The 24,938-nt window shown below is 38.7% G+C and overlaps 2 protein-coding genes and 1 non-coding gene across 7 annotated transcripts in view; all 3 read left to right on the plus strand.

Annotated features, from left to right (window-relative positions):
- Nucleotides 1-1,794, plus strand: part of trim66 (tripartite motif containing 66) — an 18,505-nt gene extending 16,711 nt beyond the window's left edge. For 2 of the 3 annotated variants that reach the window (XM_005936510.3, XM_042220564.1), the window contains one exon: nt 9-1,794. In XM_005936510.3, the coding sequence (XP_005936572.2) occupies nt 9-245 (237 nt within the window). In that variant the 3' untranslated portion in view covers nt 246-1,794. The remainder of the gene's footprint in view (nt 1-8) is intronic. The other variant, XM_005936511.3, reaches the window with a different exon arrangement.
- A 2,273-nt stretch (nt 1,795-4,067) lies between these two features.
- On the plus strand, nt 4,068-4,138 carry trnag-ccc. The gene has a single exon. It is a non-coding gene; the product is annotated as a tRNA-Gly (tRNA).
- A 4,506-nt stretch (nt 4,139-8,644) lies between these two features.
- Nucleotides 8,645-24,733, plus strand: stk33 (serine/threonine kinase 33). Of its 3 annotated transcripts, XM_005936508.2 has the most exons (15): nt 8,645-8,751; nt 12,384-12,516; nt 13,452-13,568; nt 14,068-14,181; nt 14,308-14,412; nt 14,590-14,728; nt 16,789-16,871; nt 17,474-17,561; nt 19,317-19,392; nt 19,472-19,584; nt 19,717-19,802; nt 19,877-19,949; nt 20,305-20,450; nt 21,106-21,201; nt 21,559-24,098. In XM_005936508.2, the coding sequence occupies exons 2-15, from the start codon at nt 12,508-12,510 to the stop codon at nt 21,634-21,636; spliced, it is 1,323 nt and encodes a 440-aa protein (XP_005936570.1). In that variant the 5' UTR covers nt 8,645-8,751; nt 12,384-12,507; the 3' UTR covers nt 21,637-24,098. The 3 variants fall into 3 exon arrangements, with proteins under 3 accessions (XP_005936570.1, XP_005936571.1, XP_005936569.1); XM_005936507.3 differs by lacking the exon at nt 12,384-12,516 and having other exon boundaries at nt 8,676-8,751; nt 21,559-24,102; XM_005936509.3 differs by lacking the exons at nt 12,384-12,516; nt 14,068-14,181; nt 14,308-14,412 and having other exon boundaries at nt 8,675-8,751; nt 21,559-24,733.
- The last annotated feature ends 205 nt before the right edge of the window (nt 24,734-24,938 follow it).

The raw sequence follows: 24,938 nt of genomic DNA on the forward strand, positions 1-24,938 counted from the left end.
CATTGCAGCCTGACTCTGAGGTGGCCCAAGCAGGCCGCAGCCTCGAGGCCTTCTTCACCTCCAACCTGAAGGAAGTTTTCCCAGGCAGAGTCTTCCCCATGGCTGAGGTGGATTCAGACAGCGATGAGTACGACGAGGCTTACAGGACCACTGAGAGCGGGTTCCCTTGGCCAGAGAGAAGAGAGCAGTGCCACAGGAAGAGGAAGAGGAGGCAGTCTCTCAAGTCGAGGAGGCATCATTTCTAATTAGAGCTTAATAGTGCGCAACCATGGCAGAAAACATGTTATTTCTGTTTATAAATATGCTGTTTTTTTTTCATTTAGCAGCCAGAGGGAATGCACCAGTGTTTCTAAAAGCAAGCCAACCTTGTGGTTTGCAGTGATATGACAGTACTGCCATCTGATGGCAGCTAAACATGCGAAAATAGGATTGAGAGTAGTAACTAATGCAGGAGTCATTATTATCCATGCAACTCATCGGAGGGGCTGAGTGCGAAAATGGAAATAAGTGATGGTCACATTGTATAGGTTACGCAGTCATACCTCTGTGGATCTCGGTTTGTTGCTTCTACAGCCATGTAGTGAGGTGATGCTGTAATACTTCCTTTATCATGTCATATTTTGCCGGCTAAGCATATGTTCCTGATACACTGCACTGCTTGCTATTTTCTGCTAACATAAAATACCTTATATATCTTTCATCACATGCTTTTTTGTACAGAGGATGCTGTAGTTGGATGCTTATTAATCGCACTTTGCATCTTTATTAAGTGGACTTTTTCAGGTCATCATAGCCCTGATTATACGCAGTACTCTGAAACTTTGTCGGTAAATTCTGTACTTACCATATTCACGAGTTTCCAAATCATTTATACACGTGTCACTGTATAAACTTTTATTTTACTATATGAATGATTGCAGGCAATTAACATAGGTTTGATCATTGTTATAATTATGTGTGTCAGTAGCTTTTTTTGAAAAGCAGCAGCAAATTGTTTAGATTAGAGGAAGACAGGATGTGAGAGATCGTGGGCACCGTAAGCACTGTTAGAGCTCACCGGGGCATTTTTATTATTGGAGAATTTAATATCTGGAGCAAACAGTTCATGAAATGTAAAATTTCACATTTAGCTAACAGATAAGTTTGTGTATGTATATTGCAAATTATTTCTCTTGGAGCAAAATCTTCCACTCTTCTCTTATCGGGATGTCTCAGGCTTACTGAAAGTCTAAGGTGTTGTTATCTTTGATTACTGATGAGTATAAAAATGTACTTGCTGCTGTGTGTAGAGAATTACTGTCGAAAGGAAATGCATAATTTTATAAAAAAAAAACGCTGTAGCGCATTTCCTGTTTTTAACTATGCTGTACTTGGTTCCTGCAGCTTAATATACGCTTTGTGTGACTCATGGCGATGGATGTACAAAAGTAGCGAATGTATAGTATATGTAATGCTATTCCTTTTGACATCAGTAGATCTAATAGGCGTAAGGGAAAACTGCCATAGTTGCTGTCACTGTTTCAAGAGAAATGTTGTCTTTTTTCCTTTTTTGTAACTGTAATTATAAATGCACAAATATTAATATCAATAAAAAGCATTCATGAAAAAAAGCATGTTAGCATTCTTATTCAAGATACAGTACTGCAGAAAAGTCTGGAGTCCCCTGTCATTTCTTTATATTTTGCTTCCAAGGAGCCTGACTTTCTTGTAACTTTTATGGTGGTCTTGAGAAATAGTTCTTTTTTTGGACACTGGCCGCTTTTCTCCTCATTTTGCATGTTTGCTAAGCCACTTAAAACTGACCTATGAATCATTTAAGCATAAAAAAGCACCTAACTCAAGGGTTAATCAGTGTTGTGTCTACACATAACAGATAACTTAACAAAAAAACCCATTTAAATTGTATATTTAAGCACTTTGTTACTAGCAGCCTGTCAGAAAAACACATTTCCCCCTAATTTTATTTAGTTTGAGCTATAAAAGCAAAAAATAACGCAATTTAAAAGGCATAAAAAAGCAACAGCAAGGTGATTTCCAAAAAATGGGAAAGTGGAGGGGAAAAAAATCTACAGCAGATGAAAGCCGTGTTGTTTAGAAGAAATCCAGACACGAGACCTGTCTCATCTGAAACAGTCTCAGTGGAAGGGTGACTGTCAAGAAGTGGTTCGTAAGGAAGGGGAATGGGGAGAAAAGACGTATACAGGGACATATTACAAACTGCAAAGCAGGTTAAATGCTGGATCAAAACGAAGCAATGTTAACTTTATATCAAAATCCTGTCACTGCCATGTCACATACCGTCCGAGGTTATGGGTGTTTTATAGCTTCATTAATGGTGTGTGGAAGGGTGGTAAGAGTGCTCAGAATTACACAGCCGAAACTGCAAAAATATTCAGAAAAGACTCTTTTATTACTTCTAAAACCTTCGTGACATTTAAAAAAATATATTTGGTTGAATAATCTCTCAAACTGCTTTGATGCAACATAAAGTAGAGAGAGATTTTTTTGTGAGCGGACAGAAGTTTTAAGAATTAATCAGATGAGACTAAAGAACTAAAAATTGTGTAATTAGTCACACTTGTTTCCTTGAGATTTGACAGTCTTTTTGCTCTGAAGTAGTTTTTTTTTTTTTCAAAGCAGCCACTATCATCGGCCTGTACCTATGATTGTAACCCAAACCTTCAGTTCAATCTGTCAAATGTAAGAAAGCAATCAGTCTAAAGGTTAGTAGCTCCTGGAAGCCTGCGAGCAGGGCAAAATGCACATCACCATGAGTTTTACGAGTTTCTTTTCACATTTGTTTTGAATATTCCCGAGTCATAAATCAGTTAGCATGCATCATTTGAAGTTTTATCTTTTAGTTTTACGTAATGAAATGCTTCTTAAAACCCATCGCTTCTTTGCCCTGATGTATGTAGAAGTGAGTCATGCAGACAGCACCACCCACCTAGTCTGCACGGTTCTTAAAAGGCTCTTTCATGGCCACTTCAAACAGAACACCATCAGAACACATAGCATGTAATAATGAATCTGATTGTCTGGAGAGCATTAAAAAGAGAGAGGGAGAAGTAACTTGCTGGACTCTTTCGGCAGCACAGACGTGATGTAACCCTTCAACGTGGCCCAGGAGACATTGCTGGCTCCTGCCTCGCGTCACACAAACTGTGGAGAAAAAAAGTTGCGATGTTTTAATTGCATGTGAAAAAAAAACATTTAAAAAAGTTCAAAACAAAACAATCCTCATATTTAAAAGTAGAAGTTCACGAGTTCTAAGTGTCATAGAATTCACTTAACATAGGATTTTCTGCATCAGGATATTTGTTTTAGTTTTAATCAGACAATGGAAGGCGAGATTCATCGTAGGGATTTTAAGGGTTTCCTGGAGAGAGAAGGACATTTAACAGAAGCCCCCTGGTGATGCATTAAAGTGTTAGCGTTGTAAAAATAAAATAACAACCCCCCTCTTGGTGCAAGTTGCAGTTTGACTTCTGTGACTTTTGTAGTTTGCTGCAAAAAGCCTGTGCTTTAAGAACAAAGAAGAAAGTTCTGTTTTTACATTACACTGCTTATCCTCCTCTCGAGATCAGTCTGGTTTTTTTATTTTTAACCAACACACACACACAGCAATAATTGTTATATGTACACTATTTTGGTCAGGAGGCCTCTTGCTATGTTTTATTTGTGAACAAGGCTTGTGACCTTTCAGTCTTCAGTCTTCACGTAAAACATCACATGATAATAATGAGACACTTCTGTGACCTTTGGTGAACAATGAAAAGGGCAGACAGAAATGCAGTGAGAGAAAAACACGAGCTGGAAAGTGACGCAGGGAAGTTTGGAGTCTTTTAGTGCTGCAGGGGGCAGAGAGGGGATCTAAATTGTGTGCCTTGCTGAGGTTAACTGGCACGTTACACCTGGAAACATCTGCCGGTATTTTATAGTCTTGGTAACGTGCCTGTGTGTGTGTTAGCCATAGATTCTGTTTATGAGAACTCTGAAATTCAGAGCTGACAATTGCACAGACCTCACATCCACCTTAAGGAGTCTTTAAGGTTGGTGCATCTCGAGCATCGCTGGTGTAGTGGTATCATGCAAGATTCCCATTCTTGCGAGCTGGGTTCGATTCCCGGGCGATGCATTTTAAGGGTGGTGGTAGCTCACTTGGCAGAGTGAGTTGCGTACCAATTGGAAAATAAGGTCGATCAGTTCTCGACTCCTTCTCCTCATGCTGAAGTATCCTTGGGTAAGAAATCGAACTCTAAGCTTCCCCTGATGTGTCTGTATGTGCATTGACAAGAGTTTTGGAAAACTTAAGGTCGAGGTCACTGAGATTTGAACTGGTGTGAGCTTTTTAGTAGCACCTATGGTATTAATGTGAAAATCCTACATCACCTCGTTGAGGTAATGTGTTCACAAAGTGGGGTAAGGGGTAAAAAGGCGCTTCACGAAAGGTGATGATAGATGTTTCTGAATGGGATGAAGCATAATTAGATGTGGTTTTATTGTGTGACACAAGCACATTTATCAAATCATCTGTTGTGCATAATAATCTTAGAGGTATAAATGTCCTGCCTTGGTTTTAGGCTGCTTGTCAGTATTGTGTTGCGTGACTTTTCTGCCAAATCCTTAAATTTTAGCACTAACTGAAGAGTGGTAGAGATTTTCGCTGAGTTTTCACAGGGGACACCGGTGTTTGCGAGACAACTCACAGCAAGTCTGAGCAGCTGGCACAGTGATAGGCTGTGTACACTGGAGAGAGGAAGAGGGACAGTTTTAACAGCTCACTTAGCTCTTGTAACATCATCAAGTTGGCTCCGCTGAGGAACAACGGGGCTGGAAAAGCAGATGAGCAAACACCAATCGTAACCTTTCTTTTCTGGAAAATTACTACATGTTTGTGCATTTATCTAATCTATCTGCTATGCTTCCCATCACAGATTAAATGTATGTAATGAAATATAAATACTCTAAATACTTTAGAGCACAGTGATGTGAGAATTATTTAGCCCTCTCTGGAATTAACAGAAAGAGTCTCACCTTCAGCTAACAAGAAATGACATTCATGTTTTTGACCACAAAAACAGCTGCTGTCATTCTATTCTAGAAAAAGAATAGGAAACAGTTAGTAAGCATTGAGCTATTTCTTCTACTTCTTCTTCTTCTTCTTCTTTTTGCTTTATAATGAGATATCATACTGTTAAAAATGCTCAAACATTCCTCAGAGATGTTGGTCCAGGCTGACATGACAGCATCATGCAGTTGCTGCTCATTTGTCAGCTGCACGTCCATGATGCAAATCTCTCGATGCACCACATCCCAAAGGTACTCTATTGGACTGAAGTATGGCAACTGTGGAGGCCACTTGAGCACGGTGTACCCACTGTTATATTCAAGAAACCAGCTTGATTTGAGTTAAGCTATGTGAGATGGTGTGTTATCCAGCTGGAAGCAGACTTTAATAGATGTATACACTATACATGGTCAGCAACAATACCCATGTATGATGTGCTGTTTAAAACTAGTTCTAAGATGGCCAAAGTGTGTCCTCACACTTTTTAAGACAGGACAGACGCATGCTTTCATGTTGCTTCTGACTCAACCGTCACAGCAGAAGTTTGACTCATTAGAACAGGCAACAATTTTCCAACAACCGTGCCACATTTAGAGTCACAGGCCTTGTGAAGCAGGGAAATACTGACTCCCTTTCTTTTACCATCGTATTCTCCCCAGCTGTTCTGCGGTGATTCTCCAACATTTTATTGGAGAGTGTGCTTCCATTGTCGTTATGTTGATATACTCATTAAACCAGTAATATTGTTATAGCATACAAAGATATATAATATATGACTCTCATGGGTTTTCCTTATTGTTTCTGTTGGCCCTAAACGAAATACACTATATCAGTTTAATGTGACTCAAGAAAACCTCCTTTACAGTCTGTTTCATATGGGTTTGGAATCAGCGATGTGCACATTTTACCACCACTCAGTGTTTATCTTACAGGCTGTAATAGAATGATGGTTTGCAGAAGGGTATAAAATTTCAATCTTCTTCTCTTCTGGCCTAAATTAATTAGCTTGTTTGCCCTCTCTGAGAAACCATGCACAGTAAATATAGTAATCTTTGTTCCATAATTTGACTAAGCTGGCATCATGCTGTGTTCACTGCCTCTCAGAGAGCTTTTTCATTTACTTTGCTTCACCCTCCACTTGTATTTATGCTACTGGCTAAGATTTGATTACTTTTAAAACAAACACTCATATTTTTCGACTTGTTTTTGTTCTAGATTATACTATAAAACAATGGTCACCGGGAGACAGTTTTCATTCAGTCACTTTGCCAAATGATTTACCGAGTTTCTCAGCAATTTTCACAATTTTTGCAGTTTGTGGACAATAAAGAAATCCATGCTTCTAAAAATTCATCGTTTTTGTAGTCTGATCAGTTGGTAGATGATATACTGCATTTGATCTTTGATGTGTCAAAGAGGAAGCTGCAGGTGTATCCTGAGGGAGCCTGTGAAGTGACCAAATGTCCTTCCTGTATGCCAAGAGTGCCCTGTGGCAGATCATTGAGGCCCAAGGGGAAAGCAGCACTGGGTCAGTGACCATACATGTAGTTGTTGGTGTTAGCTGTTACTGAAGCTGAGCTGGATGACTTACTTTCATGAACTAATGAGCCCCATTTCTTAAATCAGCCCATCAGTGTGAGGATCCATGTGGTATCATGTCAGCTATGGTCTGCATTCCAACACACTGATTTGGAGATTCCCTGCACAAAGTTCACTTATGTTTGTGGCCAGAAAGAGTAAATCTGAGCAGGAGCACAGGGATGAAGACACTTCTGACTCACACTGGATCTTAAAGCATTCCATTAACTGGGTAAATCAAATAACCTCTGTGTGCTTCCTTGCATGTTTATGTAAATTGTAAATGGATAAAGTAAACATACTGGGGATTTTATTTTACTGAATTATTTTGTAGGTTTGCAGCAGTTCAGTATATTACACATTTTAAACATCATAGAGGCAGTAAAAAAATAAAACAAAACTGTGAATGTGGACTTACTCAGTCACCTTAAGTGCTTGGGTTGCTGGTTACTGTGCAACTGCTTTATTCTTCCGTGGCACATTTATGGGCGTTCCAGTCTTCTTAGTGAGCAGCGAGCAGGACCGCTCAGCAGATATGCACAAGCTCAGAAAGAGTGCTGCCACTTCCAGGAGGTGTTTGGAGCAGAGAATTAGTTGGAGATATCCAAGCTTTTTACAAAGCTCATTTATCATGTGATGGTCCTTAAGCACTGTGTAGACTGTAGAGAATACAGTGGCTCCAAGTCCATGGCCAAAATGATCAATAATGCCTTAGATAAAAGGCAGAAGTCTGCCTAACGAAGGAAGTCAGTGGTTACTAATTACATGTTACCACACAAAACTGCTTATTGGATACTTCAAGCCTTTTGCACTCATCACCAGATATGTGGAACTAATCTGCTAAGCATTTCAGAATACCAGCTTTATTCAAACATTTCAAATGACATTTTAAATGTAGTTGTTAAATTAGTTTGTTAAAATTCAGTAAAATTTACATTTTTAATTATTATTTCCAAACAGGAACAGTATGTGATAGAACTATGATTCCCTATCTTGATTTGTATTACAGCTGGATGTTAGGGGTATACACACTATTATTTTCTAACTTCTTGTAGCGATATCCTCTCAAATACATGATTTCTGTGGGTAGAAAATAGCTGCATTACATCAACATTCTTATATTTCTAAATGCAAGATAAAATGGGTGAACCTGGATCCAGCACAACTACAAATTATGAGTCTCACGAAGCCATTTGTGATTTCAGTGTAAAAGGAAATTAACACAAACAAACAACCTTCAAATAACATTTAAAAGAGTCAAATGAAAATCAACAGACACCAAAGGAAATGTCAAAAAATAAAACATGACTGTAGCTCTGAGTTTGGAGTAGATCTTTCTTTTTTTCTGATGTGACAGGAACTCTGGCTCTATATATTAGTGTAGAAACCACATTGTGGTTGCAAGGCTGCACTAGTGTCAGGTTGTTGTGCTCGTGTTAACATCTGACTGAGTTAACAAGTCTCAGAGTGTAAGAAAAAGAAGTCTGTCTAAAGTTTGCTTTACTCACCACTTGTGTCTTTTAGGATCTTACTCTAAACAATAATTAATATAAATGTTTTCTTACTTATCTAAAATGATAAACATAATGTGAGATCATTTTCCCAAGGGGCCACACCAATACACCGAACTCAGTTCTGCTCAATTTTATTTCTTTATGAGCCTATTGGTGCGGCCCTCTATAACCAGTTCCAGTTCCAGGCATCCTGGGAAACATTAATTGCCCATCCCTGAATAATTATTCCAAAATGAATCTAAAACTCAAACTCACCAGACAAGCTCTCCATGTGTCCACTAGATGGAGACTAAGAACCAAGAAAAATTCAAGATGCCGCAAAGAAAAAACATGTCTCCTTATGCTTAAATATCCGGGTATGAATTGTTCTTTTGTTCTGTCAGGTTCCTTGTTAATAGGGTTCTCTTTAAGCATCAGGTAAAAAAAAAAAAAAAAAATACTACTAGCCCCTGAAGCATTCGCTCTTGACTCAGTGGAGTTTTAACTCCCTTTCTGTCCCTCTTGGCTTCCCGTAGTCGTTCGCCAAAAAAAAAAAAAGTTTTCGCGTGAAGCCCAACCTGCTGAATGAAAAATGTCTCATTCCAACAGGTAAGAAACTTTTGGTGAATTTTACAGCCGCAACACTGTACACACGGTACAGCCGTGCGTGTATGAGTGGGGTCACCTTTATTTAACGCTGTCTTCTCAAGAGGAAACGTTTTTGCAACCTCACGTTTCGTTGCCATGACAACGTGTAACCGTGGGAGACGTTACCTTATTAAAAAAGTCACTTTTTTTTAAAGCTTTCTGCGCTGTTTTCATGCGAGGAGTAGCTGATTTTTTACATTACTAGATACCGAATGTCTCCCTGCCGTTTCTGGGATATCACAGTTATTATTATTATTATAATTATTGTTATTGTAGATTTCAACTAGATATCGTTATTATCTAACTAGCACATTTGGTTACAAGCGTCAAGTGTTAGGATTGAGGCTCTGTGTTAGATTAACTGGCAGTATAATGACAGAGGTTACACACCGAGCAGGACAATAATTTAACATTCATTTTAATGACCCGGTTATTCAATACTTTAGAGTAGTCGATGTTGAATGCGTGTTTCGTGCGGTTATAGTGACTATGTTTCTTGGCTCTTAACATTGTCCTCTTATTTTAAACCACCCGGCATTCCCTTTTAACTGCAGCCATTTTGACATGAAATAGTATTGTGTGCCAAAAAGTGATTACAGACGTTTCTGTGTGTTTTTTTAAAATGTCTAATGTCTGCTTATATTGGTAATTAGTAGTAGTAAACAGCATTTATGAATGGGTTCCATATAAAATAACGAAATGCCATGTTTTGTAAGTATCAAGGGCTGCTTAAAATATCTTTATAGAACTTTTATGTTATATTTGTTGAAATTTCTGCTGCCCTTTTGGTCAGATCTCTCTTTAAAAAAGACTTCTTTTTTTAGCTGGATATATAAAGTCACTTTGCAGTTTCTACTCGGCATTATCCATGTAAATGACCTGCTGAATTCTAATCGGCCAAACAACAATTTAAATGCTAGCACTTTTTTAGCAGGTGACATGAAACATAGATGCTACTAATAAGAAAAGCTTTAAATGATGTGATTAATAACACTTGTGTACTATTGTTGTCATATTGACTTATGTGAAACAGTCTGTGTAAAAGGGAGTAGTTTTAAGTGTCCTAAAACTTTATTTGGCCATAAAGAGGCCCACTGCTTCTTTTTTTTTTTAAAAAACAGATGAATACTGTAGAAGCTGTTATGACATTAGTATTTGACAGGTGGGGCCATTTGTGTATTCCAATATGAATGTGACTTTTCTCCGGCTTCTCATCGATGTAAATTTGAGGTGTTCTTGTTTCTGCACTGGCCTACATTTTCCTACACGTCTGCCACCCTAGCTTCCCAAGGCTGAACCCAGCAAGGGCAGAGATTAGCTTTAACCAGGATTAAACCAATGAGAAAATTTGAATTTGTTGGCCCTTATCTCCTAGCAACATGTGGAGAGCCCTGAGCAAATGGCAGAATTTGATCTTTTGCTTCCTTTTGGCAAAGCGTGTTTTCTTGCCAATAGACACTTATCAAACATGACCATTGAACACAGCAGGATTTTTTTTTTTGGGGGGGGGGGGGGGGGCGGCTTTAAAATGATTTGTTTATAGGAAAGCTGCATGCATTTCTTGTTTGCAGTGAGGGAGCAGCAACTTAGTTGCACCTCCATTTTATTTGTCAGTCTTGTTGTCCATCAGCTGCCAGGTACAGTGTAATTTTACTGCTCTTTAGTTAGTCTGGTGTGTGCTTTAATGGCTTAATGTTGTTGGTGTAGTGCATTTAGACCAGAAGCTTTGATTATCTCTGCATAATATTAGGATTCACTCCATAACTTAGTAGATGGGATATTCGCATTCTAAACATGCAATTTCTTGCCTCATCAGGTAATGTAATTCCACGCTTCATTAGGACTGTGAAGTTTATCATTTGTCATCAAAGCCAAGCTGTCAATAAATGATTAAGTTTCACATGAGTAAAATGTAATATTGGGGCCCGAGCAAAACGGATGGCAGTGTACATTTTAATTGCAGTTAGGAAGATTTTGTTTTTGTTTGATTTTCAGGCGATATTTAAGCAGCTGCTCGTTACAGCTAGAGGCAGTCCCGCAGAGCTTGAGTCCAACTTATTCCTACAGTTTATGCAATTAAAGAAACATGAACTTCTAAAGGCCTCAAACAATAATTGAAATGTGTAATATGTTATTGGTCTGGGCAAACAGAGAGGGCTAAGTGTTTTTCTGTGTGCTTACCAACATTTTTCACTTACATGCAATCTCATCAACCTTTAGTATGCTGCAGCTAATCTATACCAACTATTTCCAGTATTGACTGACTACAGTTAATAGATAACTAAATCTGTTGTTTAGTCTATAAGATCACAAAAACCATTATGTATATCATTTCCCACAGCAAGGGGCTATTCTTGCTTTTTATGTTCAGCAGAGTCCTTGCTTCATATGATTGACACTGATGGGTTAGAAAAACTACATGTACATGATCATGAATAAATGAAAGAAGAGCTGTTTTAAGTAGAGAAAAGTAGGAAAAGGTTTTAAATGAACCCTTATGTGTCTTTTCTCTTTGCTTGTTATAGCATGCTTATATTTGGAAAACATTTGTATATTTAGTTAATTATGTAAATAAGCTGAAATTGCTGTCTGACAGAATGATGAAGAGGTGGGACAAGTAGGGGCTTGACCTGGGGCTCTAATTACTACCTCCTGAACCTGGAGATGAGACCAAATTCAATATAAAAGGGTGTACTGATGTTTGCTCACCCGTCAGTGTGTCTGTGGTTGAAAACAGACTTGTTATTTGTACCATCACTGCAATTCCTTCCTCACTGGCTCTAGTTAATAATTATGTGTATTTTCTTGGGTCAGTGCTATAGAGATTGGAAAGAAGATCCATACATAGATTTTGGTGGTACTCCAGCACTTTCTTAATCAAGTCAAGAAAAGGAAAATAAGGAGTCTAGCCTTCAGGGAGGTTTCAAAATTTCGCATTTTGTAAGTACTGATGTAGGGGTAGCTGGAAGGAAGACGTAGCCTTAATGGAAAACATTTTAGGTACACAGGTGGCACAGGGGCACACTTCTTCCCCACCACTGCAGAGTGGTTCAAATCCCAATTGTATTTCCAGCAATTTGGTCATGCAACAAACACAAGTGGCCATGCTTTGCAAGCCACTAAATGACCATGTCTTTGCCACTCCATTAGCAATTCTTCAGTGTTGTCAGTGGCTGTTTCACTAAAGAGCACAACCTCTCAGTGAATTTCCTCAATGGAGGCAATTTGTAGCTTTTGTCAGATGCATTTATGTTTTACATTTAAAAAAAATCTTGATGGGAGAGGTGGCGGTACAGTGCTTGTCTTTACTTTAATTCTCTTCGGTTCTTTTCTTTGCTCCTTTAAGGCCCTTAGTTTGGGTTTGTGGTGGGGCACAAGAAGAGTAGAATTGTTTTTGACTTTAAGTTTAAAAAAACAAACAGATTTAAGTAAGTCATGCATTTCAATTGAATTGTTAGAATCACAGGTATAGATATTCTAGATAGGCACACAAGGCTTAAAGCAATTCAAGACCTGTGTCTGTGACCCTTTTAAGGTCAGACCTCTCACCCTAACCTGAACATGAACTTGATATCCTATTTCCTTTGCATCAGAGATCTGGGGCCAAGGACCAGTCACCTCTGTCTGGGAGATACCTGAGGAGCTGAGACCCTCCTCCAGTCTCCTCAAGTCCTCAGTGATACACTCATCACATGCTGCTGTCTCCACAAATGAGCTATGATTGAGGTGACTGGAATTTCCAGAGGCTGTCACAATCATTTTGATTGGAAAATAGACAGGAGAAAATGGGAGAGACAGGCCTGTTATGAGAGCCCTGTCAGGGCTAAAATAATGCATCAGAGTGAAGAGGTTAAAGACACCACTTCCTTGTTAATAATTAATTGCTGTGCGTGTGGTGGATCCACTTCATCGCTCCCAGTCATCACTTGATAATTGCTTTACATTTAATTTGGCTTTAGAGACTGTTTTTCAAGCTGGGTAAATTGTGCTTAAAGTGAATATGGGCTCAGACAGAGACAAGAGTTTGGTCATAAACCATAAACCAGAAAAAAAGGCGACAACTTAGACTGGGAGAAGTAAAGTTTTAGTAATTCTGTACACTATTTGAACACCAGACTTTTGGAATTAAAGTCATTAGAAAACTTTTAAAAATGTCTACAGCATTAGTAGCTGAAGCTTAAAAAATAAACGTAATCGTTGACACTTGCTTGAAACTAGCAGTGATAATTTCTTGTGTTGGAGAATATTTATGTGTCTCTCAGCATTTCCTTATTTTTAAGCCTTCTTACCATGACACATGTAATGCCTTAGGGTTTAGAAACATGGTTGCCAAGGATTGATTGGGCTGTAATGATTAGGAATGATGGCAAACTGGATCATGAAGGAAAGCTATTACTTTTCTTGACTGACTAGAAGATGAAAAATAATCTTGTTATGATGTTGGGATTATAAGATAAAACAATATAAAAATCACTTTGCTTTTTTTATTTGTTTTAGAAAAACCTGCTGTAATACCAATATTTGACAAATTTGACAGATTTTAGTATTTTAAAAAAATTGATTAGCCAAAGGATTACAGCTACTCGTCAGTTAAGAATGAATTTTTTTATACGCATGCCAATTCAAGAAAGATTATGACTGCCTTCTCCTTCCTTCTGTAGATGACAAAAGGAGATGTTAGTGGACTAGATATGAACCTGAAGTCTGTGCGGACCAGTAGATGCACGTCGGAGAGGAATGTGCTAGATATACGGCTGAAAAATGATGGAGACATCAGGGTATGTTGATCCTGTAACACGATCCCACTGACAAAGTAAAGCCTAGTCTTTGATGACGTCTGTTTTACACACTATGTGCAGCATTAGAAAACCAAACTCCACTTTGCTGCTGTATAGCCTCCTTCATTGGTTAATTTCACTGCTCACTTTTCTAAATCCAAAGCAGCCAGTGCTCAGTCTTGCGTGCACACAGATAACAATCAAGTTAATTAGACCTGAGATTGAGCGAACTGCAGCAGCAACTTAATCATTTGTAACTTGATTAAAAATACTATATTCTGCGGCTCCAGAGACTGGTGTGTTTTTTTTCCTTCAGAGGGCTTCACAACTTTGCAATTCAGGTCTTAAGTTAGGACATAATGTTTTTGAAAAACAACAGTGAAATGATCCTGAGGTCTTCAACACCTGCTCGGGGGAAATCCTCTGCTGTATATGACTGACGGTGAACAGATGGATATTACAAATGTATTAATGTTTTCTAGTATTTTTGTGCCCATAGGAAATTTATAAATTTGAAAATAAATTGGGTCAAGGTGCCTTTGGAGTTGTTTATGAAGCCACCCACATAGAGACACAGACAAAATGGGCCATTAAGACGTTTTGCAGACCACCGGTGAGTGTGTTTGGCATCCCTCGAGGAAGCCTGTTTTTTAATGTGTTTAAAAAGTTGCACTAATAAGGGAAGTTTATATTTGGAGGGTAACAAATCCAGCTGTGATTTGACTTTCTGTTGCATTAGGCAGGAAGTTCGAAAGTAGAAATGGTGGATAACGAAATAAACCTTCTCAAACAAATGAATCATGCGCACATAATACATCTTGAGGCAGTCTACCGCTCGACCACGGTAAGCGTTGCTATCCTTTAAATCACAAACTCAAAATTAGCATAATTAAGTGAGTGGGTGAATGTAATGCATGTAACATATCACTGTGTCTATTGCTGCATGCCGCTCTGCATAAATATTACTGATGAACACACAAATTGACTGTATAGTAAGATGCATTTATCTTCTCGTTTCTAGATGATTTATTTGGTTACTGAGCTGTGCAAAGGGGGTGATCTGAGGGAGCTGTTGCAGCGGAAAAAGTTCTTCACAGAGGACGAGACGAGGGATATAATCTGTAGTTTAGCTGATGCTGTTGTGCACCTTCATAAAAGAGGTAACGTCATTTTCTAGATTGATCTAATCTATGCTAATTATACTGTCAAAAATGTAGTTCAGCCTGTGTTTTGAATGAATTGTGCTTCAGTTAATTTATACTGGTGCTATAATGCCATTATTGTATTCAAATTGTTTTTGCCCTCAATGATGTGATATTCCTTGCCATTAGGGCTTTCAGTCACTGTAGCAAGGTGTCTTATTTTGATAAAATGGCAGTAATGCCCAGCTGCCAGGAAATAAACATTTTAATTAAACCATTTATTTGGAAATGCTGTTTCCCCTTTGGTAAAATCTGAGGTTAGAGGTAATTTAGGACAGTTCTTGGTAATGAGGCATCATTTCATGTGGCTAATGACTAATGTAGAACAAACTAGGGAACAATACTAATTAACAGGAGTTTTTCACATGGAAAGTCCTTTTGTGGTGGTGTTCTTCGGCTTCATTTTTATTAATGATAGTAATGAGAATGAGTTCTCCAGAAACCTTTCTTTGTCAAATGACAAGTTGCATAACTTGGCTTAAATTTGTAGATCACATTTTTTCTGACGCCCCTTAATGTACCATCGGCACATTAAGGGGCGTCCACACAGGAAGTGATTCGCTTGTCGCTAGCGGACATACCAGGCTCTGATTGTCTAGGAAACACTCTAGTGCAGGGGTGGGCAATTATTGCTCCCCATGGGCCACATGAGAAACTGGGACTGTTGGGGTGGGCCACGCCAATAAGCTTCTGAAGATATAAAGTTAATATTGAGCAGAGTTTAGTTCATCTTATTGGTGCGACTGTCCAAAACTGTCCCAGTTTCTCATGTTGCCCCTTGGAAAAAGTAATTGCCCACTGCCTGCCTCGAATGAATTACCCCTCATATGTCAGTCAGTGGTATGCTTCTGTCTTATTGGTAGTCTCCTCAATCACTCGCTTTGAAGCTGAGAAAATTTTAACAAATAAGCTGCCCACTTCACCTCAGCAGTGGTCTCTGGTTCCTGCATCACTGGTAGTTGCTTGCTGTGTGGATCTGTGAACTGTATTGTTCCTTATTGTTCTTATTCCTTAATGGAATTAAATGCACCAAACCTTATATTGTGTAGTTTATAGTTCGAAATTCATTTCTTTGCACTAGTATTTCATTAAGTAACTAGAAAAAAAGCAGAACTAAGTAGTGTATTTAACAACTGGTACTTCTGTTTTAGTGTGTGTATAATTGTTACGTAACTGAAAAAAGAAATTGAGAGTTCAGGTGACAGAAAGCACTTTAAAGAAAAATAATTACCATACCAAAAAAATGTTAAATAGACAAAAGAAAAAAAAACATTTTCAGGTGTTTGTTTTGGGCACATCATTTGTTCTAACTTACCTTTCACACACCATCAGCACTGTTGCATTGTATAATTGGTTGCTTCAAATAGTGCACTGAATAGGACTGCCCAGGGCAAATTGTATTTTTCCTCCTGCCTTCCCTCTCTGTGCTAAGTTAACAAGGCCCTTCAGCTGGTCTGCTGTAAGCAGGAAAAACATAACTGTGTTAGCATGTATGGAACATGTAATTTATTCTAGTGACTGACCATAAAGTTATACCTTGATGAAAGGCTACATATGTATTTTTCTCTTGTTCGCTTCTTCAATTCTTGGCTTATAATTCAACACAAGAAGTCAAAATATTAACATAAAGGTTTTGTCATGTTCCACTGGCCCAGCCCATGAATCTGCTTAGTTAAGTTAGTATTTATAACCCCCTTTGGGGACATTTGCCCCCTGCTTTACTAGCATTAACTACTTAGAAAATGCAGGTAACCTCCAAAATGCAGCCATATTTTTGTTTTTGCTTTTTGCACAGGTAATATTACAATAATTATGTTGGGATTGATGTTTTATCTATGACTCATGAAAAGTTAAATAGTTATCACTGGTCTCATCATTAAGCAACCACTGGTCTACTTCTAATTTTTTTAAAAAAATGATTGAGATATTTATTGCAGCACCTAATCCTGTAAATATATATAAAAATATTTGAAGCTTTTATGTCCGTGTAAAATTTCCTGTTTCTTCACATCCTACAGATATTGTACACAGGGACTTGAAACTTGAGAACATTCTTGTGAAAAATTCTCCTGATAAGGATGGTGACAAAATCGATGTCAAGGTAAAATGTTGAACCAAACTGAGAGCTTTCCATAAATGCATCTTATCCATTCTCTGCCACACTGAGAAAAAGCCTCAAATAGGCGCCTTCTCCTCGCCCACTGTCTCCTCTATAGTTAGTAAAGGCTTTAAATACTATCTCATTATGATAGTCTCCCTCTGGTCTTCCTTTATAGTCCACCTTTACAAATGGAGTCTAAACTGCGTCTTTAAACAGATGACATGCTGAGCACAGCATGTTGCTTGTATTGATGGCGAGCCAGACAAAGCAGATACCTGGTGTATGAGTTAAAACAAGGCCAGGATTGTCTTTGTCTTTGGCTGCACATACACTAACACACTTATAGTACATGTTGTTAGAAAGTTTTGTCATAGCAGAGCATAAATTGTTTTTCAGAGTAGTTTCTTTTTTTAAAACTTTGCAAGTATTGCGATTTTTTTTTTCCCCTAGAAAAATTCTGTATAGTGTCGGCTTGTATTGATGTTACTTGCCTAGCTCCTTACTGAAGCACCTTTAACAAAGAATCTAATATGGATTTTGTCAGCATGACTGAATCATGTTTATTTGTGACACCTTTTTCCTAAGTGCTGTTCTCCACCTAGGTGGCAGACTTTGGATTATCGGTGAAGACAGGTGGTGTCGGGATCGAAAACATAATGACACACGCCTGTGGGACCCTTATCTATATGGGTAAGATATTTGGATCTTCTGCAGCATGCTAGTTGACCAACACGATGACAGTGCGGATGAACAGAGTAGCAGAGATCACTCCTGTTTTTGATTCTACCACTGAGGGCGCCAAAGTATTTTTATGACATTTTTAAGTTTAAATACAGACCGCAAAATTCATAAATGGACTGTAAAATGCTGTTTTTGTTTTTATATAAAAAGTATATTGTTAAATGTTATGACTAAATATGCTATTATATACTTATATCTACAATGCAGTGTAAAAGCTATTAGTCCTTGTGAAAAAACCAGTAAAGTGGTCATGCTTTCAAAAGTAATATTTATCTTTTAACTTAACGGGATACAAACTGTGGTGTCCCTATGCCTTTAAAAAGTACCGATTCTTCTACAGGCAGATTTTCACTTTAACTGTTTGTAAAAGTTGGAATAAAGTTATTGCCAGTCTTTCAGTGAATTTATGCTTCCTCAGCTGCCACTTTCTCTTTGGTAATCCTTGACTTACTCTGTGATACTAAGATCAGCGTTTTCTGGGATTGTGTCCCTTCATTCCTTTTATTATCAAAGATATTAGGAGAATTTTTATCTTTAGAACTTTGGTTGTACGTTTGAGGTACTCAGTCTGGGACAAATTAAATTTATTCTTGATGATGTTTAATGCCAGGACTTCTCAGGTCCTTGTTAACACTCAGACGACTAAACTGCCTCCTCTTGGAGCCAAATATTTCAGGTTATGACTTGTCCCAAAGCACCTGCTCTTCCATTTCTGCACCCCACATCTCGTGTTTTTCTGCATACGTGAGTTAACTTGGCTTTGTCTTTACATCAGAGGATTGGCTATTTGGCTGGAAGTCTTCCATGACGGCAATGCTGGAAAATCCTCAGATTGTAATGTTAACTTAATGCATCAATTGTTTGCTGCACTCTATTTCCTTGGCTTGCCTCTTTGTTTTGAACCGTAACCGTTTCTGTGTGGTTCTACAGATGATCTTGGACTACACGTCCAGAAAAACCTGTTTGCCACAAAATGTTGGCCTGTGAGAGACCAAGCATTGCAGGCTGACCACCTTCTGTCTTCCTGCTGAGGCTCATTTTGTTTCACGGTTAAAGATTTTTAGCTCGAACTGTCACTGTTTCAGAATCCTTACCTTTTTATTATGTCAGGGTATCAGCCACTTTAATCCTTCCTACACAGCTGTTTCTGTTACAGTTAATGGTTTTGGTTTAGCCACGTTAATGATTTGATTCATTAGCACCTGTTTGGTATAATTGTTCAATTATGTGCTGGGCTATATGCCTGCAAATTCCTTCTGTCATTTTGTTACTTTCTCAGCATATAAATATGTCTCTGGAGTGTTTCATGGTTGCACAAAGGATGTTTTGTAGATCCAGCATATAATTTAAAATACATTACAAAAGATATAAATCATTATATATTAAAAATATATAATAATATATTCAAAAGATGAGCCTCCTCCACCTTTATGTATTCATCTCTAACTTTTATGGCTCATTACTACCTCTAACTGTGGTTTTGCACTTTCACCTTGTGTGTCACTCAGCTTGCATGTGTATGTGTCCTTGCAAATATGGTGACAAAACATAACACACACATTATTATAGTGTTAACTTATTGAAATGGGGCTCAGCAGCACTGCTGGTGCAAAAAAACATCATTTAACAAAGTGGTTTTCCACCACAAATTTCTGTAGCTCATGCAGACCAAGTCATACATTTGTGCATTTGTGTTGTTGCCAGCCCCTGAAATGATGAGCGGTCGAGGTTATACCCAGTGGTGCGACGTGTGGAGCATAGGAGTCATTATGTATATGTTGTAAGTAGGCGCACACGTACTATTTTTATACATGTACACGATTCATGAGTGCACATGTCTGAGGTATGTGTCCCTGTAGACTGTGTGGAGAACCTCCATTTGTCTCCAAAACAAGGAAAAACCTACTTAAGAAGATAATGAACACTGGAGTCAAATTTTCTCAACCCATCTGGGCCTCAGTCAGTGATGCAGGTAACACTTCATGATCTTAATCACATTCTTATGGTAATATAAAGTAGCAGCGCAAATGCTTCATATGTGCAGTTTTACTGGGCAGGTTGGTATTACGAACACTCACTGATCATCTTGAGTCTGTCTCAACAGCTAAAAATCTTTTGACTTGCCTACTGAAGGTGGACCCCGCATACCGAATGTCTGCTAATCAGCTACTAGAGAACCCCTGGATTACAGTAAGGCACTTTCAGCATTCATGAACTTCAGATAAGTCGCATGAAGAGCTCTTACAGTGCGCTTTGTCAAACAGGGTGACTCTACTATGCCTGTTGTACCACCCAATGTGCTGGAGATGATGCGTCAGTACCTGGAGCAGGAAGAAAGTAATAATGAAGATTAAATTAAATCTTCCAAGTCATCACTTGATCATTTTGATTTTGATTTGATCACTTTATTAGTACTGTTGCTATCATTTGATAAGCTGTAGTTTAATATGCTGATTACTATATTCGAGTTCTCCTGATATATAATTGAGCAGACATGCAGGTCACAGTATAAATGGATCTGGAAAAGTTGCCAAATAAGGCCAAGGCAGTGATATTGACTTAGTAATGTAATATTTAAATGTGAGGCATTTGTTTTCATTTAGCATAGACTATAAAGAAACAGATGACAGTGATAAACCAAAGGCATGTGAATCTACCTAATGTAGATGTTGCTAAAAAACTTCCAAAACAGGAAATAAGACTTCAGAAGTTTCACCCTTCATCACTTCTGAGGCAAACCTGGACTCAGTCCCGGTCCACCCGGCATTTTCAGCAGAAACTAACAGCAACTGCATGAGACACAGCAGCTCTGACATATCTTCCACATCCACTAAACTGGTAATGTGTTTCTCTTTAGCACAGCTCTCTCAACATTTTCACATTACTTGCCTATGTATGTGTTTTAGGACCCCAAATGTGTGTTTCTTAAGGTCTCTTATTATCTACTTAAGTGCTATATGTGATTAATGTAGGTTTTGTATCACTCACTATTAAACACCCCACTTTCCCCTTTTGGCAATTATTGGGTTTTATCTTGAGTCATCGCTGTAGGTTTATGATCAGCACAACAGAGTTACAGAGTTGTTAGATTTCATCTGTATTATATCATAATGGCTGGTGTGATGTGTTTGTCACATGCTTGCTTTACTCTGATTTCCCACCCAAAAAAATTTCCCTGGTTCCTTAAAAGTTTTCTTTTAAATATAAAAACATTTTAGAAGCACTCATACACAGTTTTAAAAGTTACTGTAATGTCGTCAGTGTCTTGATTTCTTTTTATTCCTGTTAGCAATTAATACTGCTAATAATTCACATAAATTGAGTCTGTGTGTGTGTGTGTGTGTGTGTGTGTGTGTGTGTGTGTGTGTGTGTGTGTGTCAAAGGTTTAAAATGAAACAAGACAAACCTGAATTTTCCTTTAAACTACCTCTTTATAGGCCATTATGTGTGGTCATGAAGTCCATGTTTCGTGTTTTCCCTGTGGTTATCGTAGGACGGTGGAATAAAGACTAAAGAAAGCAGTGGCAGTCTTCAGCAGGACAAACAAATAAACAGTTCTGACACCCCAGCACAGCCAGCAACCACACAGGTCTGTTGAACCTCCTACATCCTATGTTTTTTGGTTAATTTAAAGTTTTCTTTAGTGTGTATTTTCAGCAGCATACATGTCTAATCTAAAATGTCAGTTTACAAATGTCTACTGATTTACCGTTTGGATAAAAAAAAAAAAGGTTTTCTTTATAGCTAAATTTCTGTATATTGGCTTTCATGTTTAACTACCACTAGATGGTGCCAGATTCACCTCTTAAAGATGTTAGAAGATGTTAATAAAGGTGTAGCCATGCAGCTGTTTTTTTTATATGGATGTCATAGTTAATTCTGTTATGTAAGATTAATATGAGTCTTATGCCTGCAGTCTCATGCTCTTGTTAAACTCTCCACACAGCCGAGTGCAAAGCAGCGTAGGCCTACAGACAAGAAGGACCTCAGTTCAGGACAGAAACAATCCCCCAAACCCAAGTAAGGCAGACGACCAGAGACTTTCTACCCCCAGTAAAGTACAACTGGTCCCTGCAAACCACCAGCTAGCTCCAAGACTGAAAACCATTTAGAATAAAACTAAAAAAATGAGCCATATCCCATTATAAAACATGAAGAGAGAGAAAAACAAAAACAAACCTGGCCTTTTGTGGCTGTGTTGGACATACATTTATTGTTTTGTTTTTCATTCTGTTATTTAATTGAGATCTCTTATTTAACAGTAATGTGAATGTAAATACTAGGAATGGTGCAGCCTTTTTGTGATGGCCGGACACTAAGCAGCAAACACAGTGTCACATAACTGTGAAAATAGTACAAAGAGGCCGAAAACCACTGCAGCTGATTCAGCTTCAGTTTCAGCTTCAGGACTGCCGTGTGCCAAAAGAAAGAGACTCCGTCTGAGATAATCTCCCACATGGGGAGAAACTCCTGGAGAAATTATTTGTATTAATTAAATAGCCAATTGTTTTAGAACATCAAACAGCTAACATAAAGACTCATGCATTTCTATAGTTGCTGCCAAATGTGGAGCCTGAATGAGTCTGATGTGTAACACTGATACTTTTAGCTTACAGCAACAACAAGGTTAGGTAAGATTTTGATGTTTTATCTTGACATCTCTCTCTTCCCTAAGTCTTCATTTTAGTTGTTGTAAACTAGGTATAAATTTTTGTCTTTTTTTTTTTTTTTTAATTTGTCACTTTTCTTTTAGGTTAGTTGCTTTATAAATAGGAGAGAAAACACTCGTGCAGATTACTGGATATTATTTAAAAAACAACAAACAAAAAAAAGAGTGAGCAATAGGGATTTTCTTTCTTTCTGTTCTGACCTCTCAATTCCAAAACGTCCGATATGCAGTGACTGCACCCTCTCAGTGTCAAAACAGAAAAACTGTCACACAGGCTGGTTACGCTCCATCTGAATGCAGAGGATTGGGACTGGGGGCAGCCACGGGTCTAATCTCGTTTGGAGGCCATTGAAAGCAGTAGGAGCTACTTTGAGGGCACTGCCATTCAAGCACAGGTTTTTCCGCTGCAGAGAGAATAATCCCCAGCATAGATACAACATTAAAGTATCCAAGCATAACACACAGAGGGTGAATTTCAAATCCACCCATTTGCATCTTGAAGTGAATGAGTGCCAACAATGGGGCCCCGTTTTCATGCACAGGCTCTGTGTTTTAGTGTGTATGTGTAAATGTAGTTTGCACTTTTTCTTGAATGAGTGGACTCTTTTTTTTTTTAAGTCAAATTTTATCCAGGCAGACATTCTACAGTAATCTCAGGTGATGTTCCCTAACATAGTGAGTAGATATGCAAATGAGATGTGAATTATTTTTGATTAAAGCTGCTTGCCAAAAGGACTGGGTGATTCCTGAAAACATGATTTTTGTTTACTCACTGCTTTGAACAGCAGATGGTAGCTGGTAGTGAGTTGTTGAATTGATTCTGAAATAATTCCCTGAAGTTAATCTGACACAGGGTGTCGTCCCTGAAGCTACCTAGTTTTGTGCATGAAGCTCTGTAATTAGAATTGATTGCTTGAGCCACTGCCCATTAAAACTGTGACACCCATGTGATGTGGCACTAATTAATATGTTGTATGCTTATATCTGCGTGGTCCATAGAGGAAAAATAAATAAAATGTTCAGACATACTTCCTTTTGGGTTCTGCCTTATGATTGTGGTGATAAGTTGAGAAAAAGAGGACAGCAGTGGGGTGTGGATATTTGACGTACAGCAAGATATAGGAGTGCTTATATGTGTCTCTGGTTGGGACAAATTCTAACAGAGTGAAACTCATGAAGGACACATGGAAGAGTCATAACTATGTTGCTAAAGTCAGATGTTGTTAAAACACTGTCATGGTGTTTCAAGCAAACAGCAGCCTCCAGTTTCACTCCTTTTGCCAAAACAACAGAGCACAGAGGTGGGAGAGGAGGGGAAAGAATGAGAGGCTGTATGGTGGATAGGTTAGGGGCGTGAATTTGGGACAAAGCATGGAAGCAAAGGAAATTAGAAAATTCGTCGGGATGGAACGAGGGATGCGCCCCATGCCCCCCCTCATTCCCTCCAATCCTCCCCCACCCCTTTTCCCTCCAGCAGTGCTCCCGACAGATGGAAGTAAGAGTGGGTGGGTTGATGGGCTGGAGGGATTAAAACTCTGAAGCCCCATTTTTTTGGGGGGGGAAACAGTGTCACTCCTGCAAAGGTGGGGTGCATAAGAGGCACTTGTGGCGAGTAGTTGTGTGACGTGTGCACGCTGGCTAATGTCAAAAGAGGCAAGGATTCTTCAAAAACCCCTCCCCACCCCCTTCTTCATCCACCTTTCTCCATTGAGGAGTGTAGAGGGAGTTGCTCCAGGAGAGGAGGGGAGGGTTCATTTCAATAACCTTAATAGAGCTCCCTTTAATTAATCAGCTCATCTGCAGAAGCCCGATACCTGCTGCTGACCCCCCCCACTCCCCAACACACACACACACACACATACCCTTCCATCCTCACCCCAACCCAACATCCTCACAATGCTGCTATGACATTGTGGTAATGAGGGAACACAGCTACAATGTCATGGAAATGTTGCAGAGACGTTATCTGCGGGAGCTCATCACACATGCCGATGTTCTCGATCCCCTTCAGTGTTTGCGATGTGTGCGGAGATGCGGCTGTATTACACCGCAGCGTACCTCCCCTCGTAAAATAACAGATACATATGGCCCGGATGGCGGGAGGATGCCATGATGCCTCTATTTCCACAGAAGAAGAGGGGAGGGAAGTGCCGGCGTCAAGTAAACATTTGAAACAGATGGCAATTTCAAAGCATGCCTCATCAATCTTTGTTGACACTACCCCCTTTTTAAAACTACTCTTATTTGGGATATTTGCAATTATAATGCATACTGTAAGCTCATTTGAATATCAAATTAATTACTGAACACACTGGAGTAAATACCTCTTTTATAAGTCCTTGTTAAAAGTGAAAAGTTCTTCACTACGGTTGGATGGTGTGTTAATTTACAGTGATATCTAATCCCAAGTTACTTCACATAAAAGGCATTACTATACATATTTTAATGGGGAGGTGGTTGTTTTCCAAGCAATTTTCTGCTAGAGTACATTTTTAATTTATTCATATTTAATTTATTGGTCTCTGCATAACCGCTCAGTAAAACTAATCAATGCCATGTATGGCCCTCTTAAAGCCACATCTCTCTTTGGCAGGCAGACAGGCAAGCCTCTGCATTTGGATAAGCTCCCTTCTCTTGTGCACAGAGCTCGGTGAAAT

Source organism: Haplochromis burtoni, unplaced genomic scaffold (genome assembly GCF_018398535.1).
Source record: "Haplochromis burtoni strain Fernald_Lab_line unplaced genomic scaffold, NCSU_Asbu1 Contig_50, whole genome shotgun sequence".
In the NCBI taxonomy this organism is placed as follows: Eukaryota; Metazoa; Chordata; class Actinopteri; order Cichliformes; family Cichlidae; genus Haplochromis; species Haplochromis burtoni.